The sequence below is a fragment of the Paroedura picta genome, chromosome 11 (assembly GCF_049243985.1).
Source record: "Paroedura picta isolate Pp20150507F chromosome 11, Ppicta_v3.0, whole genome shotgun sequence".
Lineage (NCBI taxonomy): Eukaryota > Metazoa > Chordata > Lepidosauria > Squamata > Gekkonidae > Paroedura > Paroedura picta.
This window is the reverse complement of record NC_135379.1, coordinates 32,029,588-32,055,005: the sequence shown is the minus strand read 5'-3', so window position 1 is coordinate 32,055,005 and position 25,418 is coordinate 32,029,588. Positions and strand designations below refer to the sequence as shown.

At 40.5% G+C, this 25,418-nt stretch overlaps 1 protein-coding gene across 5 annotated transcripts in view; it reads left to right on the top strand.

Moving 5' to 3' along the window:
* TBC1D5 (TBC1 domain family member 5) overlaps positions 1–25,418 on the top strand; it is a 297,140-nt gene that overhangs the window by 221,650 nt on the left and 50,072 nt on the right. For all 5 annotated transcript variants that reach the window (XM_077303028.1, XM_077303029.1, XM_077303026.1 and 2 more), the window contains 2 exons: positions 4,754–4,896; positions 21,626–21,732. In XM_077303028.1, coding sequence (XP_077159143.1) covers positions 4,754–4,896; positions 21,626–21,732 — 250 coding nt within the window. The remainder of the gene's footprint in view (positions 1–4,753; positions 4,897–21,625; positions 21,733–25,418) is intronic.

The window sequence follows — 25,418 nt, the reverse complement described above, 5'->3', positions numbered from 1 at the left end:
AGAAACCTCAAATAATAGTTAAAACTGAATACCAAGCGAGTGTCAATTATGGAAATTGCTAGACAACCACAACAATATTACCCACCTTCAAACTGTGGTTTCTGACAGTAAAAGACTGTCAGGGCCATTTTTAGGGCTATTTTGGTTCTTAGTCACCCCTTCCTTCCTGTCCTGAAGGGAGTCAATTCAGAACCAGTCCTAGCAGCAACTACCAAGCAACTTGCTACCATGCAATTAGGACAATTCACCCAGGTGCAGTTGTAACTACAACTTGATACCACATCACTCACCTGGGCCCAGCAGCAGCTTCCATGCATGATTTGGCTGTGCACGATGGTCGCCACCACACAACTCGCCTGAGCAACTTGCTACTCTACAACAGAGGTAGTCAACTTGTGGGCCTCCAGATGTCCATGGACTACAATTCCCAAGAGTCTCTGCCAGCATTTGCTAGCAGGGGCTCATGGGAATTGTAGTCCATGGACATCTGGAGGACCACAGGTTGACTACCCCTGCTGTACAGCTTTTGTAATCTGACCAAATTTCCCAGGGAGAGGATGCCAGTGGGAGGAAAAGCTAAAAGCCAGTGTTAGGCTAGGATTTGGAAGACTCCAGTCTGCCATGGAAGATTGTTGGATGACTATGAGCCAATCACTGTCTATCTCAGGCTAATGAAAAAGCAGCTTTGAAGATAAAATGGAAGGGAATATAATTATGTAAATGTCCCCATTGGAGAGTAAACAGAAGAGAAAGAAAGAAAAAATATTGTGGGAAGGGAATACATGGGGAAATGAAGTAACCACAGCAAGTCCTTGCAGATTCCTAGCTTGTCAGATCCTAAATGCCAGAAGATTTAAAAACTGATTGCACAACAAGTTAATATAAATCTAAAATTCTAAAACCAGTACAAATTCTGATAGACCACCTGAAAGACTAACAACTTCTAAAGACCTGGAAGAAAAAGAAGTTTTGGCAAGGCACTGGAAAACGTAACAGATTTGGTAGAGAGATCCCTTCTGCAGATGGAGCCCTACAATTAGCACAGCTTTAATGTGCAGTGGATTTGTGAGAAGCAGCTCAGTTAGCAGCCTGTGCTTGGAGCTGAAGTGGGAATACCCATATGCTGGCAAGCCCATTGGATGGGCAGTATATATAAGTATATATGTAAAGAAAACATGAAGTGGCTTCTTTTCATTTCATTTTTTTTTTACATACAAAAAACCTCCCTCATTGTGACTCACCTTACTTCTGAAAATCAGGAGGCATAACCTGAGATGATAACCATACCAATCAAACAGGTATATCTGACAGCAGGGGGTCCTTAATTACCCTAATACCAGGCCATATAGAACTTTTATATCAGGCCTTTTGATTGGGATCAGAAGTGATTAATGTGCTCAACAGTTATGCTTGTTAGCAGCCTTGATTCTACATTTTGGACTAATTGAAATTTCCAAGCCATCTTCAAATAGTTCCATAGAGAATAAATTAAAGTAATCATACCTCGAGGTGACCAAAGAATGGATACTATTGGCAGACCAGTTAATGAAAAGGTTTGCTACTTGGGATCTATTAGACATGATTCTGAAGACAGATGTCCAAATGATAGATGTTACAAGCTGGTGAACTAGTTGAATCTGATGAAAAATACTACACTACTGGCGTTGTCTGGGCATTCCTTTGCAGAAGTGGATTTAATAGATTCCCAAACTGTGAACCTTTTCCTTAAGGGTAAAGGGCAAGGGTAAAGCCAGAATGGGCAAGGCTTGAAAACTGAAATGTTAAGTCTCTCTCCCGGAAGCAGCTTGTCTATATCCTTGGGTCCCAGTATCTGAAAGTGTCCTCAGCAACTGTGATAAGACTTTGCTCCAGTAAATCTTGGTCACTATGAATGGAGGAGATTGCAGCCATAAAATGCCTTACAAATAAGTGACCTGGAGCTACCAAATTTTCAAAGTAAAGATGCAAACGATGAGACTATTTTACCCCCTGGAAAATCTCAGTTGAATAACTGTACACAGATGCAGTGGTGATGAAGAAAACCTCTTTGCTAATATCACTGTCACAAAGTAGGCATGTAGATATGCTGTCACCTGTTGGACTTGCCCAAATCTTCCTCCAGTTCTGCTCTAGCTGTTGCCTTCAGTTTGCCCAGGGAGCAGAAGAAGCTCTATGAGAAGAAAGAACTGTGAGTGATCATTCTAAAGGTTGTTAGTGTGCAGCTATGGTGCTATAAGTCGACCAGTATTTTCTCCTCTTCCAACACAGAAAACAAAGTACTGTATTTGCTGGCATATAAGACTACTTTTCCCCCCTGAAAAACATACCTCCAAGTGGGTGCACTTCATTTGGGGTAGACATAGCTGCCCATAGTGGCCTCCCGATGCCCGCCCACCTCATTCTACATATCATCCAGTATCGCGCGGTATCCAGCACGGCCGCAGCAGGTCATCAGCGTGGCTGCAGTGAGCATCAGCAGTGAGACAGGGGTGCCAGCCTTTTCGGCATGTTCTGCTCGACGGGAAGCAGTGGCACTCCGGCCCGCCCCTTGTCTACGCAGAGCTTGCACATGTGCACGTGCACACTAGTGCCGGTCACAGGGAGATGCAGGGGCGGGGCGGGTATATAACAAACTCTATATTTTAAGTGGAAATGTTGGGGGGGTCATCTTATACACCCAGTCGTCCTATACACCAGTAAATACAGTAATACAAAGATATGAAGTTGTATTATTCTCAATCTCACTAGTCATCTAGCTCAGGGGTAGTCAACCTGTGGTCCTCCAGATGTCCAAACGCTGGCAGGGGCTCATGGGAATTGTAGTCCATGGACATCTGGAGGACCACAGGTTGACTACCCCTCCTGATCTAGCTAACCTTTCTCCTCTGATTAGCAAAAGCTCTTCAAGGTTTCAGGAAGAGGTGTTTCTCAATAAAAATTATTGTTGTTTAAAATTCAAATGTGATAAAAATCTGTTACTCCATTAGTTCAGAGTTTCCAGAGCATTAGCTTCTTTCTGTTGTGGGTCATTATTAAACCCCATGTCTGTGGGTAGTAATTATGGATTTTGGGGGATTGTGGTTTAATTACACAGACAGGGCATGCAGAACACAGGGTTTTGCAGTTTAGCAAAGTGTTTGTAGCACCTTTTATACTGTTTATTATTCCTCTAAAAATTCCCTTCTGTATTATTGGTTGGTTTCAATTGCAATGTCAGTATGGTAAAATATGAATTATTGTATTACCACATATGATAAAAGATATATCATTGTAGCATTGTAGTCTGCAGGTGTAGCAGATGAGAAGCAGAAATTAACAGGATAGAGCTATAATTAAACTATAGACAGCCATCTGAAAAGAAAGGGGCTCTTCTTGTCCAATGGTATCATTAAGTGAAACTTAGATTGTCTCTAAATATTTGAAAGAGCAATAAAAGTGTGTTAATTAGTAAGAAAACACTTCAACATAGAACTTAATTCCTTAAAGCATCCCTTTTTTGTAAAGGCAAAGCTCACTGAAGTCAAGCCATATGGTAACATAGTTCAGAGACAATAGGGTCCTCGGTTTATGGATGCTACAAGGAGAATGCTGCTGGAAAAGAACAGATAGCAGTTAGTCTGCATCCATTTACAATTGTTTGAATTGCTTACACCCATTGAGCCAGAGAGGTTCAGATCATTAATGATAGCGTTATGGTTACTAAAGCAGTCCAGTTCTTCCGCTCTCTGCATCTGTGAAACTAAATACCTCCAGGGACTAAGAGTTAATATTCCCACGAGAAAATCTAAAACCAGGGGGGAAAGGAATTACTTTGGTTTGAGGAGCATAAACTTGCATCTACCAAGTGGTAAAGAAGCAAAGGAGATTTCTGATAAAAGACTAATAAGAAATCTTACGGTGTTACGTTGTTTCCCTCCCTTAAAGAGTATTCGTTTTATCCATCCTCCTGAATTAGACTAAGTAGTGATGAGCCAAGTTAGCTGACACACTTTCAGCACAGCTGAGCTCTGAGTCCTGTTTGTGAGATGTGAAAGGTGGGTAGGTAAGGATGGGAACAACTGCTACTAAAGTGATGGGCTCCCTGCAGAGTCTAAGTAATGTTTGTGACACTGAACAGTAATGCTTTGCTGTAGGCTATTCACTGAAGGATAATATTCCACAATTGGGTAAAACACCTTGCACGGAGTGTTGTCAGAATTAACCATGCAAGATTAGCTTGGCTTGAATTTCCCCACATTTTCTGTTGTAAGACTTATCTTCAAGATCTATAATAAAATTATTATTTAAATCAGAGTAAGCTTTGTCTACTAGTTTGAGTTAATGTACCCACTAGTTTGCATTCATACCAATTATTATCAATACAGATGTAGGAGTTGTTTAAAAGTAGAGGGAAAGCATTGTCCCAAAAAGCCTATTTATGCTTCTGAGCTGTAACATGGTTTTTGAAGTCTATTTGTGGAACTTTACATCTATTCTTGAAGCCATTTTCTTATATTCATATATAAGGAAAAGGAGTTTTAAACTGGCATTTTCCAATAAAGCATGCCTGTTTTAATATCACTCAAAAATTCAAGGTTTGAAAGAACTTAACACATTTCCTTCTATAACCAAGTTAAGATACAATATAGCATTCACTTGAATTAAGTATATTAGTAAAAAATCTAATTGTTTCTCATATTTTCCAGTAAGAGTGTTCTGAATTTCTGCTCCATATGATGCACCTTCTGATCAATTTTGTTGCATTTCTTTTTAGGCGATGGGTAAGACTTCTCTTTGGACGAGAATTTCCCCTTCAGGACCTTCTTGTTATCTGGGATGCTTTGTTTGCTGACAGTATCACCCTGGATTTAGTTGACTACGTTTTCTTAGCTATGTTGCTATACATTAGAGATGCCTGTGAGTATCCAGTATTGTTGCTAAGAAATGTACATAAACTATTTTTATTTTTAAAAAATAGTCATTACATTTCTAATTGATTTTATTTTTTTATTTATTGAAAACATTTCTATGCTACCTTTCTATCCAACTCAGAGTCTCAAAGGAAGTAAATGTTAAAACTTTAAATCTCCAGTTGATCTCTCCCAAAAGCTTCACATAGATATTAAAGAGCATGGAGGAACAAGATGGAACTTTCCAGAACTTCAGGGGCCAAGCATCACAGTGGCCCATTATGCACGGAGGGGAAGGTCCGCATTCAGGGTGGAATGCCTAAAATCACTGATAACGCACTACACCGACTGCAACCGGCCGCAGATTTGATGCATGCCGCCAAAAAAGTTGCGTTAGCGAAACGCGGAAGAAAGCGGAGCTTCCGGGCAACCAGGGCGCATCCAGAAGCGACGCCAGGGTTGCCGCATGCATAATTGGTTACTATGAGTTTTGCCTCCATAGCATCCCGTTCCGTGCGTAAGCGGTTTGCTTCGTGTCTTCCCCCTCCGCGTTTTCCATGTGACCTGAAATCGCCGTTTTGGCTGCCGTGCATAATAGGCCACTCTGAGACCTATCTTTGAGATAAGACAAACAACAACAACAACCTTTATTGACATAAAAATAAGACAAATCAAAATACAATCAATTAGTTCTTAAGTTCACGCAGCTTAATGGCCACTTGTAGGAATTTAGCCACTTTAACAATTGTATCTGGATCCTGGTAGGAGAAAAGGAACTATACCTTGCATTTATCAGAGTAGCCAATACATTTAACTAAGAGTAAATCTAGAGATAAGATCAAAACCAATGCAAAACCATGCCTATCAGTCCCAACCTTGAAAGGCAGTCCAGAAAGATACCATGGTAAATGATATCAAAAGCTACAAAGAGGTTCAAGGAAAATTAACAGGGTTGTATTTCCCCTGTCTGTCTCCCAGTGCAAGTCATCCACTAAGGTGACCAAGGCTATTTCAGTCCCATAACAAAGCCTAAAACCAACCTAGAATGCCTCCAAACAATCCACTTCATTTAGGAATCCCAGAAGCTGCCCATTCACCAGTCATTTAATCACCTTGTTCAAGAACAATACATTTGAGACTTGGTAGTAGTTATTCAGTTTTACTGGAACCAGAGTAGGTTTCTTTAGGAGTTGATGTACCATTTTTCACTTTAATCCATAAACAACTACCCTGTCTTACGGTGAGGAATTTACTGTCTGCTAGACCCAGTCTGCCAGCCTTCTTCCTGAGTAGATTTAAGCAGGCAAGAGGGACATGGGTCATACAAGTAGGTAATAAGTCTCAAACCTGTCCACACTCTCAGACTGAGCTATACTACACAACTAGGCATGACAGCACCCTAGAAGCATCTGATCCTGTCTCTGCTAATGTATAGTTCAAATAGGAACAGATGCAACAGATTTTATCCACAAACTTGTTGTTATGTGCGAAGTCGTGTCCGACCCATCGCGACCCCATGGACAATGATCCTCCAGGCCTTCCTGTCCTCTACCATTCCCTGGAGTCCTTTTAAGTTTGCACCTACTGCTTCAGTGACTCCATCCAGCCACCTCATTCTCTGTCGTCCCCTTCTTCTTTTGCCCTCGATAGCTCCCAGCGTTAGGCTCTTCTCCAGGGAGTCCTTCCTTCTCATGAGGTGGCCAAAGTATTTGAGTTTCATCTTCAGGATCTGGCCTTCTAAAGAGCAGTCAGGGTTGATCTCCTCTAGGACTGACCGGTTTGTTCGCCTTGCAGTCCAAGGGACTCGCAAGAGTCTTCTCCAGCACCAGAGTTCAAAAGCCTCAATTCTTTGACGCTCGGCCTTCCTTATGGTCCAACTTTCACAGCCATACATTGCAACTGGGAATACCATAGCCTTGACTAAACGCACTTTTGTTGGCAGGGTGATGTCTCTGCTTTTTAGGATGCTGTCTAGATTTGCCATAGCTTTCCTCCCCAGGAGCAAGCGTCTTTTAATTTCTTTGCTGCAGTCCCCATCTGCAGTGATCTTGGAGCCCAGGAAAATAAAATCTGTCACTATCTCCATTTCTTCCCCATCTATTTGCCAGGAATTGAGAGGGCCGGATGCCATGATCTTTGTTTTCTTGATGTTGAGTTTCAAGCCAACTTTTGCACTCTCCTCCTTCACCCGCATCAACAGACTCTTTAGTTCCTCTTCACTTTCTGCCATTAGAGTGGTATCATCTGCGTATCTGAGGTTGTTGATATTTCTCCCTGCAATCTTGATCCCAATTTGTGACTCCTCTAATCCCGCATTTCTCATGATGTGCTCTGCATACAAGTTAAATAGGCAAGGCGACAGTATACAGCCTTGCCGAACTCCTTTCTCAATTTTGAACCAGTCAGTGATCCCATGTTCAGTTCTCACTGTTGCTTCTTGACCTGCATATAAATTTCTCAAGAGACAAATAAGATGCTCTGGTATTCCCATCTCTTTAAGAACTTGCCACAATTTGTTGTGCTCCACACAATCAAAGGCTTTAGCATAGTCAATGAAGCAGAAGTATACGTACTTCTGGTACTCCCTAGCTTTTTCCATGATCCAGCGTATGTTGGCAATTTGATCTCTAGTTCCTCTGCCTCTTCGAAATCCTGCCTGTACTTCTGGAAGTTCTCGGTCCACATATTGCTGGAGCCTAGCTTGTAGGATTTTGAGCATAACTTTGCTAGCATGAGAAATGAGTGCAATGGTGCGGTAGTTTGAACATTCTTTGGCATTGCCCTTCTTTGGGATTGGAATGTAAACTGACCTTTTCCAATCCTGTGGCCATTGTTGAGTTTTCCAAATTTGCTGGCATATTGAGTGTAGCACTTTTACTGCATCATCCTTTAAGATTTTGAATAGTTCAACTGGAATGCTGTCACCACCACTAGCTTTATTATTGCTCAGACTTCCTAAGGCCCATTTAACTTCACATTCCAGGATGTCTGGCTCCAGGTCAGTAACTACCCCACTGTGGTCATCAGGGATGTTAAGCTCGCTCTTGTATAGTTGTTTTGTATAATTTTGCCACCTTTGTTTAATCTCTTCTGCTTCTGTGAGGTCCCTACCATTTTGGTCCCTTATCATACCCAACTTTGCATGAAACGTTCTCTTCATATCTCCAATTTTCTTGAAAAGATCTCTGGTCCTCCCCATTCTATTGTTTTCTTCTATTTGTTTGCACTGTTCGTTTAAGAAGGCATTCTTATCTCTTCTAGCTTTTCTCTGGAATTCTGCATTCAGTTGGGTGTATCTTTCTCTTTCTCCCTTGCCTTTCACTTCCCTTCTCTCCTTAGCTATTTGTAAAGCTTCCTCAGACAGCCATTTTGATTTCTTGCATTTCTTTTTCCTTGGGATGGTTTTAGTTGCTACCTCTTGTACAATGTCGCGAACCTCCGTCCATAGTTCTTCAGGCACTCTGTCTATCAGATCTAATTCCTTAAATCTATTTGTCACCTCTACTGTGTATTCGTTGGGGATATGATTTAGTTCATACCTGAGTGGCCTAGTGCTTTTCCCTACTTTCTTCAATTTAAGCCTAAATTTTGCAACAAGAAGCTCATGATCTGAACCACAATCAGCTCCTGGTCTTGTTTTTATTGACTGGATAGAACTTTTCCATCTTTGGCTGCAGAGCACATAGTCAATCTGATTTCTGTGTTGACCGTCTGGTGATGTCCATGTGTAGAGTCGTCTCTTGGGTTGTTGGAAAAGAGTGTTTGCTATGACCATTGTATTCTCTTGACAAAATTCTACCAGCCTGTGCCCTGCTTCATTTTGTACTCCAAGGCCAAACTTGCCTGTTATCCCAGTTATCTTTTGGTTTCCTACTTTAGCATTCCAATCCCCCATGATGATAAGCACATCATTTTTTGGCGTTGCTTCTAGAAGGTGTTGTAGGGCTTCATAGAACTGATCAACTTCATCCTCTTCAGCAGCAGTGGTTGGGGCATAGACCTGGATCACTGTGATGTTGAATAGTTTGCCTTGGATTCGAACTGAGATCATTCTGTCGTTTTGGGGATTGTATCCCAAGACTGCTTTTCCTACTCTCTTATTGATTATGAAGGCTACTCCATTTCTTCTGCGAGATTCTTGTCCACAGTAGTATACCTGATGGTCATCTGAATTAAATTCACCCATTCCTGTCCATTTTAGTTCACTGATTCCTAAAATGTCGATGTTCAGTCTTGTCATTTCTTGTTTGACCACGTCCACAAACTGCTGAACAGAATTATTGGTGGGCAGCAGAGCAGTCCACCTCTGCCTATAGGACTGAATCCAATAGGATCCTGACTGCCCTAAATATTTATGCAGGTCTCCACTGTGCAGATGCATTCAAAATCCCAAGATGTCATAGTCCCATTATATACAGCACTGGTCAGACCACACCTGGAGTACTGTGTGCAGTTCTGGAGGCCTCACTTCCAGGATGTAGATAAAATTGAAAGGGTACAGAGGAGAGCAACAAGGATGATCTGGGGCCAAGGGACCAAGCCCTATGAAGATAGGTTGAAGCCTGGAGAAAAGGAGGTTGAGAGGGGACATGATATCCCTCTTTAAGTACTTGAAAGGTTGTCATTTGGAGGAGGGCAGGATGCTGTTCCCATTGGCTGCAGAGGAAAGGACACGCAGTAATGGGTTTAAACTACAACGATATAGGCTAGATATCAGGAAAAAAAATTTTCACAGTCAGAGTAGTTCATTTCCTTATCCCAAAGGTCAACCAGGGCACTGACAGGAGCGCCGAAAGATTTGTTTTTGTGAAAACTAGTTGGCATCAAGTTATTTTCTGTATATTAACAAGGAGATTAAAAGATACAGCTATATTTTGATTTTTGGATACTCTTATTCCTACCATGCCTCTTTTATAAATTCAATCTCATAAAGCAAAGTGGCCAAGATAAGTATAGAGCTCCACCTTCTGTCAGAGAGGGTGCATTGAGTTGCTATACACTGAATACCCAAATATTTTGTATTTTAAAAATGTTTAAATGAAGGCCAATTACAAAAACTATTTTCTATGTTTCATATTTATTTAATTATATCCTAACTTTCAAACATGAGCATTAAAACAACTTTTAAGTGCTTGTCATATGCCCATTAATTGTAATTTTATCATATCTCTTAAAGGGAATGTTTAGGACACGCTTCGATTTTATAGATCCTTATCCTTTCCTTGTAATATAAAGTATTGGGGTGAGATATGCCATAAAGAATAGTCTTTATTAAGTGAATGACAAGTTGAGGATACTTGGGAATATAAAAGGGAAATTATAGTCATTCATAGATAAATGAAAGCACCAATATGCCCTAATTCGTTGAGACAGAAATTGAAAAGTACAAACAGTTAAATGAAGCGAATATGGTTATCAGTAATTAGTACTTCCAGTATTTAGGGTGTATTTCAATGTTTGCTTAGCATATTTTAAAATCTCGTGATATTCCATCTTTACAAGTCTATATGTAAGTGGATCTAATGCTAGTTAGTGTGTTTTGGCTGAATTGCGGGATACATGCATCTCCAGCACACCTGTGGATACCATTTTAGAGCCAAATCATGCATATAATTATTCACACTCATTTTTTGATAGACTCGGTTGCCTCAAATGTTTGTTTTTCTGATGCTCCAAAATTCTTGAGGTTGGCGCAAAAAACTCATTTGGATAAAAATCCATGAGGCGATTTAAAAATTGGCTTTTTCCAGTTGCTATATCAGATTTCTAAAGCATCTTGAATAAATACTGAGGCATTTCTTTTAATGATGACAGAGTAGAAACATGTTAAAGTGCTCCTAATTGGTTGCTGGTATTAGGCTGTTCTTTACAACAACTGCAAAGTATAGGCTCTGGTGTAACGGTCTCAGTTACTCAATAAGGAGAAGACTTACCACCTCCAACTCTGCACTGGCCTGTCAGCAGCCATCAGCTGCAGAAGTGCTCTTGCAGGTGAAAAGGAATTTCTGAGGAGGAAGAATTCACAGTTGGCCCTGGACTCTCCCAGAACTTCTTGCATTGACAGCCAGTTATTGTATTGAAGGGGCCCTACTTTAATTGGGGAAGAACTGCAAAATGTGCATCCATTGCTTTATGGTAATATGCTGTTTAGAATTTGTAATCCTTGCCTCTTTTTGCATCATAACAGCTACTGCAACTATGAAAAGTTGTTATAATCACATAGTTGCATGGTGAAGGTGCTTTATACATGGTATTATAAAGCACCTTCACCACTTTGTGTCTACATGACTGGGTGGGGATCTTTACCTGCATGAATGATATCATTTATATAATGGATTGAAGAAATAATATTTCAGTTAAAATTATAGTTATAGACCAAGATATTCCCCTTTTGGAATGTTAGCCCCCTCCCCCCCTTTTCAAAGTCAACTCGTAGGAAAAAGCAAACATACATATTAGATATACTGTAATATTTTTTCAGCTGTTGATACTCCCACGGGTACTCATCTCATCACTGACAAAGAGATTAACTAAAGATATCAGAGGGATTCCCTAGTGCAAGGCTGAGGCAGGTCTGGCATCAACAGCCCTGATTTTCTTTGCTTTGAGTGTCACTGTCTTCCTAACACACACACACACCGGAGTTACCCAGGGTTATTTATATATTTTAGGCCTGGAACAACGTCATTTCTAGTTTCAACAGCAAATAGGAATGTCGCTTTTGGTTTTCTCCATGGACCCAACTCCTCCATCATCACCAGTAGTATTTTCACAGCTTTATTACATGAATGGAACATATGGTGAAATCTGAAATAATGAGAAACGCGGGAAGGGTTAATAGTCATATTTAATATGTAGCTATTTGAAATTAACAGAAGCTGAGAACAGGGCCACAAACATGTATGCTTCCCACTAGGGTTGGGCGCTTCAGCCGCCGAAGCAGCCGTTTGAGCCCAAAGCAGCCAGTAGCGTGGGGGGGAGGGGCGGCACCGGCACAGACCCTCCCCCCCGTGCCACAGTACTGGCTGCTTCAGGCCGGAACGGCTGCTTTGGCAGCCAAAGCGCCCGTCCCTACTCCCCACCCTCAAGTGTCTATTTTGTGCTTAAGTTCTTTGCATTTGAAAATAAAATGTACTTTGTCTTTGCATCTGTGTACAAATATCACCGCCATATGGCAATGTACTAGGACGGTAATTCGGTGCATTCTGAACTTTCATAATTCATAGGACTCACTTATTATTTAAAGGTAGTTTTAGTGGATCAGGACATGACAGTTGGCAGACAATAAAATAGGACAAGTTAGATTACCTACTGTTAATATGTCTAATTGTATCATAAGGGAAAGTAATGGGCTGCCTTATTACAAGAGAAAGAAAAAAAGTATATTCTGCTGAAATAGTTCCATTCAGCAGAGAACATACCTGCTCAACTGCGGGATGGAAGCCCCAGTAGTAGGTAAAGCCAAGTGTAACTACAAATTGATAAAATATAATTGGTTAGGATACAGGTGCACACAAGGTCAGTCCAGGGTCCCAGTTTGGTGCTATGGTTCATTTTGTCATAGTAGAGGATGTAGAAATTCCAGCACCCAGAGATACTATATTATCAATACACACACATTATTTCTAGAGTAGTGTTTGTAAATTATATTCCTAGGATTTAGAAGTGGTAGACATAAATTTAGTGAATTTGGCACTGACATTTAAAAATGATTTTCTTCTGCCATCATTAGCTTTGTTTTAGTCAGGACTTCTTAGTCCTTCAAGAAATGTAACTTCCCACTCATGATCTGGATGTAATTGACCTTAGGGAAAAACGAGTTCTTCAAATATGCAGAACTAGCTTTAAAAAATCTGCACTTCTGCTTAGTATTTGCTAGTATACTTCCAAGAACGCCTCTGTCTTTATTTATCAACTTCTTTTATTCTGATGGTAGAACATAAGAAGTATCAACCAATTTGAATTCATGAAGGTTTCCTTTTTCAGCCTTAAAGATGAGATAGAAATAGAACAAAGTAGTATATAAAGGTGTTCCTGTCTTCATCTTATGCTTGTGAAGAAAATCACTATCATACCAACAACAATAAGAACAAAAAAACCCCTCAGCTTTCACAAAGGTAGAAACTACACACTTTTTTGTTCTCGAGGGAAGGGAATTTCCAGCAGCCATAAAACCACTCAAGAAAAAAACATCTCTGAAGGTTTAATATTATCAGTATTTTTTTCATCCTGTGGAAAACTTAACATCTGGCAGTCTTCTGTTTTTTTTGCTTTCTTTCAGGTATTGATGAAAGAACAGTTCTTTCAATGCTTGCTTAGTTTTTACAGTATAAGCAGTAGTTCATGTTTTGTTCTCTTAGGAGAAATAGATTTTTATTTGCATTTGCTACCCTTATACAATATGCTTTGAAAGGCTGTGAAAAAAGTACATTTTTCATAGAAGATCAAAAGGCATTTTGCAATTGCCAAATCTGGCAAACAAAAACAATAATTTTATGTATGCAGTAGGTGATAAAGCAGTTATTTTTATAATAATACTGGAATTACTGTCTTCCAGAATATGTTGTACTCTCTAGAGAGAAATATATCTCTGTTATAGATAAAGATAAGTTGCTTGTGTTATTTGTCAAAGCTAATTTTGGGGAGTTCCTGGCTTCACATAAAACCAGAGTAAAGATCAGATTGTACTACTTGAAACATCTTAATTTTCTATTGCTGAGTCATTTTGGCTGCTGATCTTAACCTCTGTCATTGTCAGTTTTGATCTGGCAGCTTTGTGAAATATTATGCAAATGTGTACACTAGTGACAGTTTGAAAATGACATCACCAAAGAAAATTACTGCTTTACAGATACCTATGATGGTCTTCCATTACAGTTCCAGGAGAAAGGTTTGCAGGGGGAAATCCAGCTTTCCCTGTCAACCTGTTAAATCAGTCTGCCATTTTTAGGGATTGGACAGTTTATCTAATTCAGGGGTAGTCAAACTGCGGCCCTCCAGGTGTCCATGGACTACAATTCCCATGGGAATTGTAGTCCATGGACATCTGGAGGGCCGCAGTTTGACTACACCTGATCTAATTCTTCACACTGATCTGCTGCTATAGTTCCTCCTGCTCATGTATCAGATGGCATTATTCATCCTTGGTATACTCACCTGAATTTATTTGGGGTCAGGTCACATACCTCTGTGTGTAGAGTAATACCAGAGCAGTTACACCATGCATTAATGCATCCCTATTTTTAATTAATGTTCTTCAAAATAACAACCTGTGAAGGTTTTTTTTCCGGTTTGTGAAAAGAGAAGTTGTAATCTTGTGTAAGTTATACTAGCATTATACTGTCCTCATGAGTAGACGGCTCATTTGACAACTCATGAGTAGAAAACTCAGTTGAGCAGCCTTTTTCATTTGGTTGTATGTGTGTTGCCAGAATGGAGATTCGCTGATCAGTTTTAAAGAGCATTTTCATAAAGTAGAAATAATCGTACAGTTTGTCTTTGTTGCATGTACTCCACAAAATCTTAAATACAGGAATTTTAAATCTGTTTATCACCACTAGAGAATCATAGAACCATAGAGTTGGAAGGGGCCATGCAGGCCATCTAGTCCAACCCCCTGCTCAACGCAGGATCAGACCAAAGCACCTAGGAAATATCATTATCACTGGGAGTATAGACTTCTAAAGTTTTGATGACTACAGTCTTTATACCTACCTTCTTGGTGGAAAATTACATTTTTCACAATACCTTGAACATAACTAGGGATGATCAAGAAATCAGATTAGGATGGATTGCATGTTAGTCCCTTCTCTCCTCAGATTGTTTTCTGAATCAAACCTGATCAATGGGAGATGGGATTAGCAGACCAAAGGAGGCTTTGTACTTGTTTTAGAAAGGGAGATACTTCTTTTCCCTAATAGCCATCAGAAGGGCTTTTTTTTTAAGTCCCACAGATGTACATTTCTGTGGCCTGAGGTTGAGAGATCCCAGAAGAAAACACATATATGTGTTGCCATAGAAACAAGAAAATAATGCTTTAAAAACTAGTTCAAAGCATTTTTTAATTTTTTGGGTACACTGATGACTAGATTGAAGGGACTGCCTTATAGTTTTTTTGTGACCAATTATGCACAGGCAGGGAAGGGTGGGCTGACACCTGTATGACAGTGGTGCTAATCCCTGCTTATGCACAATGCCAATGCTGTCCGGACCCCGTCCCAGCCCTTGCCTGTGTTAAGGCCTCTGATGGCCTATGGCAAGAGAATGAGGATTCTTCAACATTCTTGCTGCCATGGCCATCAGAGGCCCAGTTGGGCCAGGCCAGATGCCTGGTTCTTTCTCCCCCACCTACGGTGTCCCTGCAGGGATACAAAATGCCCCATTTGGCTTTGCAGTGCTGCAGAGCCAAATGGGGCATTTGTACTCTGCACACACAATGGTGGGATAGCAGCATGCCACAGGGGGGCCTCCTGCCCCCTTGCTGCTGCTGCTGCAAGGTGCAGTGGAACCCACCCACCCCAGAGTTGTGTGTACGTATGGACAGCTCCAGGGCAGACCGTGTGCCTGGGGAATGTCTTCCCCCGTGTGTACATGGGACACAGCGGGGCATGCTGTCCTGCCTCTAGGAATCAGTGGTGGCCTGGTATGGCCACCACCGTACATACTCAATCCCAGAGACAAAAGAGCACAATTGTATTCTTCCGCCACAGATAAACAACAAAATGGAAATCCCTTCAAAATTATCCCCTTGCCTGCTAAAAAAAACTTTATTTTAGCACACAGAAGACAATATGCTTAAGACAATAAGGAGGAGTCTCTCTTTACTTCTGAGGTTCTATTCTTTGAAGTTCCAGAAACAGAATACCTGATCAGACCATAGTAATGGAACCCTGATAGGTAAGACCAATTGAATATAAGTTGGAACCCATCTGAGGGAATTCACTCATGCCTCACCATGCTTTATTCTTTCTTTCTTTCTTTTTTATTTTATTTTATTTTATTTTTATCCGATTTCTAGACCTCCCCTATTGGCCTGCTGTCTCAGGGTGTTTTACAGGATTTATTGATATTATAACAATTCAAAACATTAATACAATTAAAAATTATTGAACAGTTAAATCAACCAAAACAGTTGGTGATATCCCCATTAAGTTCATCTCAGTGGGGCAGGTAGTGATAGCTATTTGGATTACAGCAAGGGAGGCCTTTTATTCTTTGATGTGATAACGTTATCCAAATCGGAGGTGTCCACAATTTAATTGGGGAAATTAGCTATTTAATTGGAGGCTTAGTGAGACTTGAGTAACTATGGGATCTCAGTCTATGTATGCCAAGATATTCCCTTAAAATACTCTAAATAAACCAGTCAGCTGAAAAGTTTGCTTTAATAATAAAAGCAGTACAAATGAACACACATACACAAAAAGATTATTCAAGGAAAGCAGCAGTAGAAGAAGAAGAGTTGTTTTTATACCCCGCTTTTCACTACCTAAAGGAGTATCAAAGCGGTTTACAATTGCCTTCTTTTCCTCTCCCCATAAAAGACACTCATGAGGTAAGTGGGGCTGAGAGAGTTCTGAGAGGACTGTGATTAGCCCAAGGTCACCCAGCTGACTGCATGTGGAGGAACAGGTCAAAGTCAAAAAAATTATTTGGCATTATTGGTGTATGCATTTATGTGTGCCAAATAGACATTATTTTATGGTTTTTGAACATTTGAGCTCTGATAATGGCATCTGGCCCTCTCAATTCCTGGCAAATAGATGGGGAAGAAATGGAGATAGTGACAGATTTTATTTTCCTGGGCTCCAAGATCACTGCAGATGGGGACTGCAGCAAAGAAATTAAAAGACGCTTGCTCCCGGGGAGGAAAGCTATGGCAAATCTAGACGGTGTCCTAAAAAGCAGAGATATCACCCTGCCAACAAAAGTGCGTTTAATCAAGGCTATGGTATTCCCAGTTGCAATGTATGGCTGTGAAAGTTGGACCATAAGGAAGGCCGAGTGTCAAAGAATTGAAGCTTTTGAACTCTAGTGCTGGAGAAGACTCTTGCGAGTCCCTTGGACTGCAAGGCGAACAAACCGGTCAGTCCTAGAGGAGATCAGCCCTGACTGCTCCTTAGAAGGCCAGATCCTGAAGATGAAACTCAAATACTTTGGCCACCTCATGAGAAGGAAGGACTCCCTGGAGAAGAGCCTAATGCTGGGAGCGATCGAGGGCAAAAGAAGAAGGGGATGACAGAGAATGAGGTGGCTGGATGGAGTCACTGAAGCAGTAGGTGCAAACTTAAATGGACTCCGGGAAATGGTAGAGGACAGGAAAGCCTGGAGGATCATTGTCCATGGGGTCGCAATGGGTCGGACACGACGTCACACCTAACAACAACAACAAAAATAAACAGGTTATATTTTTCTGAAATTGATTTTATCCCTAACCTTTTTGGTTCTCATGAGTGGGGCTTGCCAGATTAGAAGTCTGCACTCTTAACCATCACAACATGAAGAGGGAAGTATGTGGATTCAGGAAAACAGCCAGCGCTTCATGGAGAGAAGGAAGAAAATGTACACACAAGTAGGCAGTGTTTAAAAGTACCCAGAGAACACTCAGACTGAAAAGGAAGGAAGGTCCACACACAAGTTGGAGTGTGCAGAGTTCCAGAATACACACAGAAACATTGGTGCTAGGTGCTTTATTTTATAGGAAAAATATAACCTCTGGCTATGTTGACATGCTAGCCCTTAAAACAATGACTGATGAGACTTCCTGTGTATAACATTGACCCTAGGAGACATTTCATGGGTTTGTCCGAGAGTGGACAATGTTCTGTGACAAACCTCTACGGTTTTTCAAGAGGTAGACAATACCGGTGATCACTGTAGCACTGTTAATGTTTCTTCATGACCTCTTGTGTCAAGATGGGATGAATTGTTAGGGTTTACTAATTGAGGTCTGTGGGTGTGAAAGCAAGAAGCAAATAAGTAATTGACAAGATTGGTAACCATTTCTCAGAGAACCTATTATTCCAAAGGTGTATGTCTCTTTTGGGTGAAGAGAGAAGGCCACAATTTCCCAGAATCTAATCTAAATGCCAAGGTATGTCCTGGAACAGGCTTTCTCAACTAGGGTTTTGTGAAACCCTGGGGTTTCTTGATAGCTATGGAAGGGTTTCCTGAATGGGTAGAAGTTAATTGATTCTTGGTATATTTTTAAAATTTGTTAAACATCAGGTGATATGACCATATATGTTCATGTCAACCCCCCCCCCTCAGAAAAAAATGCCCAATGATGGTCCTGGCAGGGGCGGGAAGAGGAGGGACCCCAGGTGTGCATGTACACAGCCATGCTTCTGAATCATATTCTTTATGATCACAACACTTCTAGGATTTCTCAAAGCACTTCTGAAACACTTCAAGTGTTTCTAAGTGATGAAAAAGTTGAGAAAGGTTTTCCTGAAGGTTACAATCTGGCTGGCTTCCAGGTCTTCTATTTCTTCTTGGGAGCAGACAGGGTAATTTTGTTTGTTTGTTTATTTCTTTCTATATTTTATCACATTTCTCCCCTCCCCAAAGTCTCAGGGTATCTCACAACATTATTAAATGCAATAAATTTAAACATATAATAGTATTAAAACATTCAAAATATTAAGTTATTAACATTTATTAAAATCCCAGGAGCAGCCACTCTCTGTCCGGGTGGTAGGGAGAAGTGCTGTGCTAGTATAAATATCTAGCATCTAGATGTTATTTTCTATATTATTTCTGTGTAAGGAGGCCAGTTTTGCTGTTGATCTATGGGCCTCAATCATAGGCCTGGCAGAACAGCTCCGGCTTACAGGCCCTGATGACCGTTTTTAGATCCTGCAAGGCCCTAGTTTCTTCCAGGAGAGTGTTCTACCAGACCAGTGCCAGGGCTGACTAGGCTTTGGCTCTGGTTGAGGCCATTTTCACTTCTCTGGGGCTGGAAATCCTAAATGGGTTTTGTGGGCTCAAGCAAAGCTTCCCTGAGGGGCCAAAGGGAGGAGGTGGCCCTGCAAGCATTTGAAATGCAACTGACATCTATGCCAATGTCCCCGATATGTCAGGCCTGCTGTTGTTGGCGTGCCGCTGGTTTTTCCGCAGCCCCCTCCCCCCCGAGGTCGCGGCGTCAGCGCGGCCAGAAGAGCAGGCCTACCGTGTCTCCGAGGGTGTGCCTGCTCTTCAGGGCCTGCTCTTCAGGGCATGGCAAAACCTTGCGCCCTGCTCCCCGGGCAAGCTTGCCGGCGGGAAAGGAGCAGGGCCGCCGCATCTTCGACATGGCGGCCCTGCTTTTTTCCTGCCGGTGAAGCCTCTTTCCCCAGGCAAGTCAGCCTGGGCAGGCCAAGTGGCCAATGGGGAGCCCGGCTGTGCACGGCTCCCCATTCGCCACTTGGCCCCGGAGTGACACTCGCTTCATGGCTCCTGATTGCCCCTCTGAGTTTTTATCATGGACTCGGCCTGCCCCTTTCTCCTCCCACCTTGTCCTTACTCTTTTATTTATAACGCTCCGCAGGAGCGGTTTAAAAATGAGCATTCTGTAATTTTCTATGTTTGTTTCAATCTTCACTGTATCCATCCATTTAAAAATTCTTGTTTCAGTTTATTGCCAGTATTACTTATCTGGAAAAGATATTTTGGAATAAATTTTAATATTAAAATATAAGTTTTTGATAGGATTTCCTTTGAACCTAATAGTGTTCATGGGGAAAGCATTTTCAATTCTGCACATTTGCTGATGACAATATACTTTTTAATTAATTGATTATTGATTAATCACTGATGATGTGGCACAGGAGCTGCATTGTTTCTTTATTTCATATTTTATTAATAACATTTGTAACTAAAATACTGGTACTTAGCCTTCCTTTATTGAAGCAGGTGTCCTTACTTACAGTACAATCCTAAGAATGCTTTCCAGGAAGCAATCACCATTGAATAGGACTCATTAATGAATAAATAAAATATTAAACAAATAAACAAGAATTAGGATTCTTAATAAACCTAGTTATGATTGGTTTTTTTCAAAAAAATAATCATATAACCTTCAGAATTATTTCCAAGAGAGGAGACAAATATGGAACTTTAAAGTCTGGTAGGAACTAAACAGTAGAATATTTGTGTGGAGAAAATGTATAAAATGTTACTTCACAAAATCTATTTTGCACGTACCGGCTACATTCAGCTTTTATTTACTTCAAGAAAGTATAAAGTATTTCTATTGTAACTGTCTCATAGTATGTTACTTTTGATTTGATTGGTTCTACATAATGTGCGGTCCATCTATTATATTCAGTGAAAGAACTCTTGACTGAGCCCATTGTATTGTGTTCATTATGCTAACTTCAAGGAGAAGGGGGGGAGCAGGTATCTGAACGTGCGCAAGAAAAACAAAAGGAAAGAAAAAGAAACAGGCAGAGCAGATAAAAAATGAGTAGGATAAGTGAGTGCTTTACAAATGAAAGCAGATGTATAAAATTACAAGCTGTCCGATCAGCAATGGAAATAAAGATGATAAAGTGGCTCCCTACACAGATTATAATTATTCATTTTGCCCAGTCCTGCATCTTTTTCTCATAAACCTTTTCAGGGAGAAATGGGGCAGTACCAAAGGAGAAGCAGTTGATTCATGTAAAGAGGGGGGGGGGGTCATTCTCTTAAGTCTCTGAGGGTATAAAACAATCAATATATTTGTGATTTCATTTCATAGAATCATAGAATTGAAAGGGACCTCCAGGGTCATCTAGTCCAACCCCCTGCAGAATTCAGGAAATTCAGAACTACCTGCCCACCTACAGTGACCCCAATTCCAAGTCCAGATGTTGCCCCCTCCCCCCCTTAAAAAAACAGAATAACTGGTCAGTCTGGTCTGGAGAAAATTTGCCTTCTGACCCCAAAGTGGTGATCAGCATTTCCCTGGGCCTGCAAGAAAGGGCTACAAAAGCCAAACTCAGACATAATCCCTTCTGCCCACCCACTACAATCTTCCTAAATTCACAAAATCAACATTTAATCAGAATGATTTTTTGTGTGTTCCAAAATTCATATTTCAAGAAGGCTTTTAATTAATGTAAAATATTTTATTTCTAAAATTGAAGTTCTGAAACCATAGACAGTTAAAGATGTTTTCTAAAATGTACTTACAGTTACTATCAGTGTAGGCAGTGTCTGTACAATGAACAATATAAGAATAATTAATCGACACTGGTTTGACAGTTCTAGCAAATGGATTGCCAGAATTTAGATGGTGCTAAAGAAATGAATAGTTTACATAGGCCTACCTGAAAAGATACATTTGATTTCATTCACAATGAGGATGACTTTGTCCCACCTCAAAAGGACAGTCATACACGAGACTGCGGGTTAAGGAAAAAAATATATCACCCTAAAATGTAATGAACTTTAAGTCTGAAAATTATTAAATTTTTATCATTTCTGGGAATGCATTTTCTAGAAAATAGAATTATAAAAACTAACACAAGTGACAGGAAGTAAGAAATACAAATCAGAGTTAAGCTGTTCTCAGACCATTTCAGGATACATATTGGATGAAATGTACAGATCAAGATGAAATAAAGTCCCCTTTTCAAACTAGCTAAAGGGTGTAAGGGTGCTAAGAAAGAAATATCTAGTAATAATTGTATTAGAGACAAATTACGTAATGTGTGATTAATATCTCCACTGTGTGATTAGAAAAGCTCAATAATGTTTTCTATTGTTTTTAGTGATATCAAGTAATTATCAGACATGTTTGGGACTTTTGATGCATTATCCACCCATTGGAGATGTACACTCACTCATCTTGAGAGCTCTTTTTCTCAGAGATCCAAAGGTAAGACATGATAAATGTTATCAAGTGTTCACAAAATAAATATGAAAGGGCAACAGAAATTTGTTTGTTAGGTGTACATACTCTCCTGATTCCTTCACATTCTCATGCAACCACAATCCATTTTGCCCAGGTACCCATATTAGTGTGGTATGGCAAAACTGGAGCATGATTCAAAGCTTCCGATGCCCCAATTCCTATCTATATGTTTAAGTTGGGGGAAAATAATGGAAAAGGGAAAAGGGAATGAACACGGCATCAAGCCACATGTGTGTACTCATCAGAGATTGACATGTTGGTGAAATAAGAATACAACATACTGTTGTATGTTCTGCAGTGATGCATAAAGAAGGACAGACGGAAATTTTTTTAATTATAAAAGGTGTGGTAGTACTTGAAAGAAGAGGCAACAGGACTCAAACTTGCCTATCAGTTGGTCTAAACCAGTGGCCATCCCCTGTTTGGATGACAGTTGGTTGTGGTTGTGGTCTTCACAGGCAGCTACATAATAGTGCCATTATAGTGCCATTACTAACAAATGTATTGGATTTGATGGGAGAAGGCGGTATTGATACTATCAAGTAAAGGGTATGCATGGTTGTTGCCAATGTGTATATCACTAATCTCTCTGCCATCTGTACTGTTCTGAATGTCCATGAAGCAAGAAAAAATTCCCTTGTTTTCTCTTTTTAAAATGTTGCAGCATAGCTCCAGAACTTTTTTAAATACAATGAACTCAGGGAAACTCCTGTTAGCTACATTTCCCCAAGATAGCAAGAAAAGACCTTCCGTAGTTTTGGGGCAGATATAACGTTATAGACAGTGGAAGCAGTGTGGTCAAGAACATTAAAAGAGCCCTGCTGAATAGGAACAGATACAAACCACATTTTTTCAGTTCAGTTCATGAACTGGTATACCAGTTCTCAAACCAAACCAGTTTCTATTGATTCAGGTGTCATTTAAAGTTTACACCCAACTTTCTGCTCTTTGCAGAAAGTGGTGAGAAGCAGAAAGCAAGGGGTTTAAATGGCTCAGAGGCATGTAATCCCCTTCTTTCTGCTCGCCAGTGCTTCTGGCAGAAAGCAGGGGGTTAAATGGCTTGAAGGTATTTAAACTAGCAGCTGAGCAGTGGGAAGCTCGTTGTTCATGAAGAGCTGTTTATCATGAAGAGCGAAAAGCAGATGTTTAAATGGGTTAGAGCTATATAAATCCTTGCTTTCTGCTCTTCACAAAATGTCATAAACTGCATCAAAATTTGTGTAAGTTCATAGTGATCCTTCATAAACTATGAACTGGCCAAAATTCATGACAAACTTTTGTTCATGAGTTGGTTTGTGCCCATCCCTACTGTCAAATCACACTACTGGCCCATCTAGTCCAGCATCTTGTTTCACACAGTAGATAAGCAGGTAGTCTTCTATGACTTCATTATTAAAGTTGCCATCTTTTAAGATTACCATTGTGAGATACCACCAGCCATCTGGAAGCATTCTGTGCCCATGCTTAGAGGAAAAATGTATCTATTACTATTTCAGAGGTCCCTCAGATTCAGGTAACCTTTGCATGCTTAGGACTGATCAGATAATGAATAACATTTTTAATAGTTTGAAAGCATTAGGAGTTCCCAATAGCATTTTGCAGGGACATTTTCTCTTTGAGGTACAGATGTTATCTTCATGGTAACCTTTATATTCAAATGTAAAAGTTGGTTGGTTGGTTGGTTATTAGAAGCTTCAACAGCACAATTAGGCATGAATTGCCAAATTCAATGCAAAGAGAACATCACAATGGCAGTATTCCCTATAACCCAATAAATGTATCTCTCTAGAAACTGCTTAGCAGCTTGGCTGACCAACACTGACACCTGGGCCTCTTCTGCATGATGGATAAGCTGATGAAAACTCACTAAATACATCATGGTTTTTCTGATCTCTACACAGAAGAGTAAATTTACTCCGCAAAACTGATTTTACTCTGCATGGTGAACTGCCTCATTGGTGCTTTAAGCCAGTGGTCCCCAACCTTTTTGAGGCTGGGGACCGGCAGGGCAACTGCCCGCCTGTGCAAGCCGCGCATGTGCGGCCATGCCTGCGCATTGCGCAAGCGCGGCCGAAATCGCGCACGCACGGCACTTTCGTGCATGCACGGCACTTTCGCGCATGTGCGATTTTGGCCGTGCATGCGCAATGCACGGGCGCGGCCCTGATTCCCTTTTCCCCCCCTCCCACAGTAAGAAGCTTCCCAGGCCGCAAGCTGTGGGGGGGGGAGAGCCGCAGCCCGGCGCCAAGGCCTTTGCGGCCCGGTGCCGTGCCACAGCCCACGGGTTGGGGACCACTGCTTTAAGCTTCTTTTAAGCATTGTTTCTGAAAGAGGCTTTTCACCGATTCATTTCTTTCCTGCCTGTCTCAAATGCTCTATTAGTAATGCAGAGAAACTCCTTTGGTTATGCAGATTAGTAAAAGCATTAGAGAACAAAGCGTAATTGGCAAAACTACAGCGGGGGGCAGGGCTCTGAATTGTTCCATGCAGAAAGCATTGCAACGTAGTTTTTCAATAGACTATATTCAATGCAGAACAACAATTGTAGTATAATAAAGCGGTCTAAACTGGTTGTTTTTTAAACTGTTTTATTGGGCTCCATGCAAAATACCTCCTGAGTTCTTCTTGCCACCATACCTTCACCATACCTGTAGGAAGCCTACATACCTTCCACCCTGAAGTGAGTTTAAATTGACTATCCCCTTGTCCAAGACAATCTTCTGTACTGACTGCCCATTAATTAGGATCCAACCCAAGAGAGACTCTGAATAATAAATCAGCTTGACTTTTTAACAATATGTTTACAAAACTGCAGATTAAGCACTTAAGGGCAGTGTGAGAATGATTATCTTTCCAGTACCTTAGTATTTGACAAGCAACATAAATTTTTCAAATGGAGAACAAAAAGAAAATGCCGTGACACCTAAAAGATTTATAGATGTCTGTCTTAAAATGCACTTTAGAATGTAGCAGTTTATATTCTCCAATATGTAAACTTGACTATATTTGGCCCAGCAACCATCTACAAGTAGGTTTAGATATTATACATTTATTAATTACCTGTGAATCAGGAATATAGCCCAAACATTTATTCCCACTATCTTATTCTACATCGCACGTAGAATGTAAAGATTTTCATCTGTATTCTTCATTGGTGAGTATGGGCCACACTTAACAAGGAAAAATTAAATGATCATGTCATTTTCCAACTTAAGAAAAAGAAAACCTTCCCATAGTTTTAATGTTAGTTTTACATATAACTGTTTGCGGAAACACCATTTAATTCTTGTGTAAAATCCATCATCTCCCTCAAAGTGAAAGTATTTTCTCCTCTTACAAGAATTGTGAATTCTGCACATCCATGAACAAAAGCATAAAATGGCTAAGATTATGTGTTTTAAAAACAAGCACAAAACACCTGCCCGTTTGTTCCATGACTACATTTTTTGAAGAATGTATTATTCTGTCCCTTGTGTGAGCCTGATTACCGGTAGGAAAGAAAACAAATGCAATTGATCTGTAGTTTTTAGCATATTGCTCAGTTTCAGGTGTTTTCTGTATTAACTGAGCTAATAACAAAGATTTCTCATTCTTTGTGATCAGTGTTAACAGCAAGGAACCCAGACTTTTTCATGGTGTGATGCCCTTGC